The sequence below is a fragment of the Aspergillus aculeatinus genome (genome assembly GCF_003184765.1).
Source record: "Aspergillus aculeatinus CBS 121060 unplaced genomic scaffold BO66scaffold_6, whole genome shotgun sequence".
In the NCBI taxonomy this organism is placed as follows: domain Eukaryota; kingdom Fungi; phylum Ascomycota; class Eurotiomycetes; order Eurotiales; family Aspergillaceae; genus Aspergillus; species Aspergillus aculeatinus.
The window spans coordinates 86,031-93,535 of NW_020291475.1; the positions used below are offsets into that span (position 1 = coordinate 86,031).

The following is a 7,505-nucleotide window of genomic DNA, read 5'->3' on the forward strand; positions in this document are numbered from 1 at the left end:
ATAGCAAAAGAATAAGATATATTTAAAAACTAATATTAATAAAAATAATACTAATAATAAGAAAGAAACATAGAATAATATTATTTAAAAAAAATAAAAAATATCTTAAGAATAAAAAAATAATATTAAAAAATAAATATCAATTAGTATATTAATGGGATCTGGCTTATTCTACTCAAAATAAAAACACCTGAGCGAGAATAGAATAATAAAGTGGTATAAATAAATAGAATAATAAAGATAACTAACTGGATTAATCTTTAATACAAAGCTATTTATAAAAAATAGTTGAGAGAAAGAAGAAGAAAAAAAAGAAGAAAGAAAAGTTAAAGAGCCTATATAAGACTACTGCTTGCCTTCCTAAGCAAAGAACCAAGAAGGCCTCCTCCTCCTCTCCTTCCGCCACAGTACTGAAGTGTAAGATCTAAAGGACTTGAGATAATGACAGTACTATCCTACCAAAGGAATAATGAATTGTAGACTGGTTATTGAGGCTATTCGTAGTTCATCAAAGACTAATTTGAGGATATGAAGATGCCCAGGAAGAAGAGGAAGGGGCGGTACAAGGAGGGTGAAGTCTTGAGCAAGTACGGAGTACTAAGTTGAAGGGTAGACCCCAAACAGCCTTCCCTCTATGGAAGGTGCGGACGGTTCCCGAGTCCCGAGTCTCCACCACTGCCACTACAGTAACTGTTCACTGTTCATACTACGAGTAAGTTACCTTACAGTAACTGGTAACTTAGGTAGTAACATAATCGGTAAACAAACAGATCAGGAAAGCCAACAGATCATCTTATAATGTATAAAAAAATACATCTTTATTTTATTATATCTCAACAACTAGAGGATTTAAAAACTTCTTGTTTAAAACTATTATTATATAAGCTCTAAAATACTTAAATATCTAAAATCATATTCTTTTTAGCTATTAATTATAGTAAAAACCAGCTATATAATCTAATACCAGTTTCTGTACTGTTATTTTAGTAAATAAAAAGTCTTATCTTACTTTTATAATATATATAGTTTTTATATAGCAATAGAATATTAAATATAAAGTTTTATTAGTATATACTCAGAAATAATAGAGATATTCATATTTTAAAAAGCCTCTTTTATATGGGATTACAGGATGATCCGTTGGCTTGCCTGATCCGTTTGCTTACTGATTACGTTACCCTGCCTAAGAGCAGGACGGCCACACACGTGACTGTGAGAAAAGCTTGGCGCGGATGTATTGTAATTCCGTTGGAAATTGATTAGATCCGACGAAGGTTTTATAATCAATTCTTGAAAATCAGGTCGACTGCGCGAGACGCATATGATTTTTATTGCGGGCATTTGGCACCATGTTGTCAACTAACGATGACGGATTTGATCTACCATCCGCGAAGAGACAGAAGCGAACAGATACGTTGCAGAGCCAGCCACCTGTTCAATTACCCGGTTCCAAAATATTTTCACCATATCGGGTAAGACATCGATTGGGCTTGCATGCTTCAACAAAGAATTCGCCTCTCTGTCGAGGATTACCAGTGCTAATGTACATGCAGACACTAGGACTTGTAACGACAAAAATTCCATTCACTTCCGTCCGATTGGGTAAATCGACATATCAGATCACTACGTCTGTCGGACGCAGCTTGCAAACCTACGATTTACAGCGCGGACTTGGCCTAGTCTTTGTGAGCCGACCTCAGACTCCCGACATCATAACGGCAACTATCGCCTGGCAAGATAGGGTCTTCGCGGCATGGGGAAGCCTCCAACCTGGATCTCCAGGGGGCATATGGGTCTTCAAGCGCGGCAAAAAAATCGGATCGTTGGAGCTACCACCCGAGGTCACTGAGCCTATCGACCGGCTGTTGGTCTTTGGATCATGGGTGATTGGCAGCTGCGGCAAATGTATTTCAGTATGGAAGAACGCATCGTACGAGCATTATACAACGCTCTTCCCGCAACAGACGAGGGAGTTATCGACAGAGCAGGTCTATACTGGCCAGATTTGCAATATGCCAACGTATCTAAACAAGATATTCGTCGGAAGGTGTGATGGAAAGGTTGATATCTGGAATGTCAAGTCAGGAAAGCTGATTCACTCGATATTGCCAGCGTCGTCTTCCGCTGGGGCTGTGACTGCTCTACAAGCAAGCCCTGTTCTATCTCTTATTGCAATTGCGTACAAGAATGGCTCAATTTCTGTTTGTGATGTGCAAACAGGTCAGGTGGTGCTATCTTTGCGAAGCAATGTATCACGCTCATCCGAAATTACATGTCTCACCTTTCGAACAGACGGGTTGGGTGCAGGCGAAGATGGCCGAGTACCGGGTGTCATGGCAACGGCCTGTGCTGATAGTGGTGATATCACTATGTGGGACTTGAACAACGGTGGCAGAATATCTGGTGTTCTTCGCCAGGCACATGGGGTTTCCAATGACGATACAAGCTCTGGCGTGAGTCATGTCCAGTTCTTGGATGGCCAACCTGTTATGATTTCATCTGGGGGCGATAACTCCCTGAAAACGTGGATCTTCGATCAGAACCCCTTCTCAAGCACCCCTAGACTTCTTCACTGCCGAAGTGGGCACTCGGCCCCGATCACCGCTGTTGAATTTCTCCCTGCTGCATCTGATGGATCGGAGCTTGGAGGTAAGTGGCTGCTAAGCGCAAGCAAGGATCGCAGTTTGTGGGGCTTCAGTGTGCGCAAGGATAGCCAGAACACGGAAGTCTCTCAAGGTGCTGTCGAACACAAATTGAAGAAAATGACCGCCTCAAATGCGACTAGGAATTCCCATGCTCTATCCGAGGATGGATTCAAAGCATCAGAGATCACTTCTATCGCCTGCTCCCTGAATCGAGATGGTGGGATGGGGACAACAACATCTGGTCCCATCTGGGCCAATCCGACGGTAACAAGGACTGATGATTCTAGCAAGACTGGCTGGGAAAGTATAGTCACTGGCCACCGTGGAGACAAATATGCCCGGACATGGTTTTGGGGCAAAAAGAGAGCCGGGCGTTGGGCATTAGAAACTGGCGATGGCACTGAAGTCAAAGTAAGCTTGAACCAGGCTCGGATCGCTGGTTGAATTTCGCTAATGAGTGCGCCAGAGTGTCGCTATATCACAATGCGGAACTTTTGCGATAATAGGTTCTGCAGGGGGGAGCATAGACATGTTCAACTTACAGTCTGGCGCTCACCGGCAAAGCTTTCCAGTTCGAGACTCACGGGGCAATGGGAAAGATAGGCGCACGAGCTCATATAAGCGATCTGACAGCTCTTCGAAGCATTCAAAGGCAGTGACTGGTCTGGTGATCGACAGTTTGAACCGAAATGTTGTAAGCTGTGGTCTAGATGGGAAAGTTAAGGTATGTCGGAATATGACTTTCCGTTCATTAACTTGCCACAGTTAACATCTATACAGTTCTGGGATCTTGTTTCTGGATCACTAGTCGACGAGCTTGACTGGTATCCGATGACATCAATCAATGGACTCCGCTATAGCCGCACAAGCGAGCTCGTTGCGCTTGGCTGTGACGATCTTTCCATCCGCGTTGTTGACGTGGAAACTAGGAAGGTAATTCGAGAGTTCTGGGGGTGTACCGGTCAAATAAATGATTTTTCATTCTCCAATGATGGACGCTGGATCATTGCTGCATCAATGGACTCTACAATCCGGGTCTGGGACTTGCCAACAGGACACCTTATCGATGTTTTCCGTGTTTCCAGCACTTGTACCTCGGTTACTATGTCCTCAACAGGTGAATTCCTGGCTACTGCGCACGCAGATGGCTTAGGGATAAGTCTTTGGTCTAACAGAAGCTTGTTTGTGCCCATTTCCACACAGAACGTGGACGATCGCAAAATTGGCAGTGTTGGTATTCCTGCGTCTACCGTTGAATCCGCATCAGGCGTCATCGAGGCCGCATTTTCCGAAGAGAATGAGGAAGATGAGGTAGACGGCCCATTACCTACCATTGACCAGCTCAGTGAAAACATGGTCACGCTGAGTGTTGTTCCCAAGAGCAAGTGGCAGACGTTCCTTCACTTGAATCTCGTCAAGGTATTCCTCACCGGACCTCCTATTACAGTACCCAAGGACTTATTTTTCTTGCTCCTGAAGTTCCCTTGGCCCTTCTGACTTACTATTGCACAGGAGCGAAACAGACCAAAGGAGCCCCCTAAAGCCCCTACAAAGGCCCCTTTTTTCCTTCCGAGCCATCATCCTGAGTCAAGGACAGCGGAAACTGAGCCCACCAGCTCCCCGGAATTAGCGATCGCTGAATGCTCAAGGATCGCAAAGATGCAGCGTATTGGTGAAAGCGGAACCACAAGCTCCAAGTTTACCAGTCTCCTGAAGTCCGGTCATGTCTCGAACGACTTTGGCCCTTTCATCGAATACCTTAAGTCATTGCCTCCAGCGAAAGCGGATCTTCAAATCAGGTCATTGGAACCCCGAAGGCAGGCTGATCGCTCCGAACTGTCAGACTTCGTCATGGCACTTTCATTCCGGCTTCACCAGAGGAGAGATTTTGAGCTTGTTAATGCTTGGATGGCCGTTTTTCTGAGAGTCCATGCAGATTCTGTGGCAGCATGTTCCGTTCCTAACGACGACGACGACAATGAGCCTTTGAAGAATGCTCTCCTTGCGTGGAGTCAGGCACAACAGCATGAGGCCCAGCGTTTGGCCGAATTGGTGGGATACTGTCGGGGAGTGGTAGGATTCTTGAGGTCTGCTCGTTGAGTCATCCAAATTCATTTCCACAATCTCCAATTTCAGATGATGAGCTTTACATACTTTGTCTCAGTTACCCTCCCAAGGACTTCTATTAGGCTTCGTATCTTAGTCAAATACGGAAGACAGTACGAAGTAAGATGAAGTAATAAGTAAGAGATGTTCATTGGTCTGAGAGAAGCTCAAACATATTTTGAGGCCGTTGAGGCCACGGGCGACTTATTACTGTCGGTATGCTATTGATTAACTTCGGGTCCCCAGATTTCAGGGTTTGTGTGCCACCGGACACGGACTGTCTTTCTCTCCTTCCATGGTCGTCGCTGCTTTCACCCCATAACAGTATCGCTTGATTAATGGCATTCTTAGCTGGGAGGTTCGCCGACTCTTTCTTCATCTCATGTGCTGATCTCATCAATACATGTAGCGGTGGTAGACGGGCTAAAAAGGCAGCTGCTTGAGTCGTTTGTCGGTCAGATAGCTCTGATATACCAATCAATTGTTTAAGGATCCTCAACGAATACAGCACGGATTGAATCTGGGCTAGAATATGGACATCGTCCCAGTCCAGGTTGTTGCTCATAGACCCATGGGCCAAAAGCTGCATTAGCTGGTCGAGGTTTGGAGTTTTAGGCGTCGACTGCAGTCCAAATATATTATGGAGGGCAAAGGTCCTCCAAAAGACCGGGCAGTCAACCTCCATACCAGTCTTTGCCTGGACGACATTAAGTTGTTCAAGCAAGGATTGAATTTCTGCGGATAACCAAGACCGGTTCTCGAGGGTAATCATGTCGGATGTAACTCTTCCACCTCGCCTGATGTGCTCAACAATGTACTTATGCCTTTTACCTATCGGTTGTGTGAGATTGAAAAGAGAATAGCCTATGACTCTAATCACACGCCCTTGCAGCCAAGCACATTGCCGCTTCGGATCCTCATTGAGCATCACGAGATACATATTCAATAAAGCATCGTGTGAGTAGGTCTCTGGGAAAAGATACTGAGAGACCATTTCTGAGACCCTGTTATCGAGTGACTGGGGATATTGTTTTCCTATATCATCGACAAGGATGTTCGGAGAGGTCTGGTACTCCTTCGCAAAGTGAGAATAGCCTGGGACAGGATCAGGGGCCATGTCAATGATCTTTGATCGCTGAATAAGCTGTCCCATTCCAATCCTAGGATTTGATTGCAGCTCAAATGCCAATGGCAACAGTGATTCCAATCCCAGTCGGCGCGCGACGGTATTCGGGCAAATGCCTTGGGCCGTAATTGAGTTGCCTGGATCTGTGCGCGTCCAGCTCATGGAACTGACAAGGATAACGGATCCTGTTGAGCCAATATCGTACAAGAGCAGGTCAGAATCATTTGTAAGTATCGAACAGGCATTTCGCTTGGCTAAATGGGCACAGTAGACGTCCGCCTCCCCTGGGACCATGACGGTTACATCAGCCCATGGCAAACTTGCCAGACGGTTTGCAGCCATACGCAAAAATGAATCGGACGGAAGGGCCTCCAGAATGTTCTCCTTAGACCAACGTTCTCGTAGGTCTTCATAAACTGCAGGGACTATAAAATGGTTTTCTGGTACCAATGTAAGACTGGCAGGTAGGGTCCTGCTTTGCAAGACATTTTCCCACCGATTGGCTGTCATCCTTTCCGAGGCAAAAGATGTACTCAGACAAGCCGAATGGCTTATTCGGAAAGCCTCGAGTCTTTTCCTGCTCTTCTCCAGGCGAGCAAGGCGTGTCAACTGCTTTGATGGAGGCAAAGCCCCGTCGAAGCATATTTTTTTTCTAACAGAGTACGTAATTAGTTGAAATAATCTCACAATAAACTTTCGTGCATACTATACATTGTCACGCCTAGCGACGCCAAATGAAGGAGGGATATCATAACCCCATGGCTCACTTCATCGCAAGTTGGTTGTATATCAGGATAGCAAAGATCGGGATTTGACCACGATAGCAGGCGATGGTAAACATGGTAGACAAGGCTAGGCCCGTCTATTACCACAGCTTGCGCAGTGGCTACGCCTGGACTCGGATGCACTCGATCTTGTAAAGATACTGTGTCTAGGTAAGGCTCTAGATGTTGTTTTAGCCGTGATATACCCATTTTGCTTGAAGTGACAAAAGATGTAGTAGTACCTGGGAAGTGTTTGAGTAATAATGATACCAATACCCATTGCTGAGGTGCTGTGTTGGATTAAGTTACAAGTGCTGTTGCCTTAGGCATAAGCTTACTTGCTACACTGTGATAATAATGGGAGTGTAAACCTCTGTATTTAGTGTGAGGTATACAAGCTGAGTGAGTCTATTTCAAGAAAGTAAAAGTTGATGAACTATAGAAGGAGTAGATTTTCATTATATTTATTGTTTTTATATTTTGATATATAGATGTGACTGCTATTTCTTGAATTGGTGTATTAAGGTCTTTATGTAAGTGTAAGGGCCCAAACCAGTCCTTTCAACCTTCGCGGTTATCGCGAAGAAAAATCAATATAGCAGGCCTTAGATACTTGTTATATAATAATTAAGCAAGCCGGCCGCGACTGCCTATAATACAGTAATAATTTTATAAATTGAATAAATTAGTAATAATATTTTAAAATAATATATTAATATTTTAAATTCTGTAAGAATTATTTATTTTTTATATTATTTTATTATTCTAATTTTTGTAATCTTATTATTTATACTCTATAAAATAGTTTGTTAAATAATAACTAAATATCTTATATACCATACGAAAATATCAATTTTTGGAATT

The 7,505-nt window shown here is 43.9% G+C and overlaps 2 protein-coding genes across 2 annotated transcripts; one reads left to right on the forward strand and one right to left on the reverse strand.

Annotated features, from left to right (window-relative positions):
• The first annotated feature begins 1,301 nt into the window (after positions 1 to 1,301).
• On the forward strand, positions 1,302 to 5,223 carry BO66DRAFT_342011 (rRNA-processing protein UTP21). Its single transcript, XM_025644449.1, has 5 exons — positions 1,302 to 1,472; positions 1,554 to 3,056; positions 3,112 to 3,369; positions 3,426 to 4,064; positions 4,158 to 5,223. Exons 1-5 carry the CDS (start codon positions 1,350 to 1,352, stop codon positions 4,743 to 4,745), a joined length of 3,111 nt encoding a protein of 1,036 aa, XP_025507414.1. The 5' UTR covers positions 1,302 to 1,349; the 3' UTR covers positions 4,746 to 5,223.
• Positions 4,735 to 6,851, reverse strand: BO66DRAFT_461478 (uncharacterized protein; the record flags this gene model as incomplete). Its single annotated transcript, XM_025652342.1, has 2 exons — positions 4,735 to 6,529; positions 6,589 to 6,851. 2 exons carry the CDS (start codon positions 6,849 to 6,851, stop codon positions 4,900 to 4,902), a joined length of 1,893 nt encoding a protein of 630 aa, XP_025507415.1. The 3' UTR covers positions 4,735 to 4,899.
• Between the last annotated feature and the right edge of the window lie 654 nt (positions 6,852 to 7,505).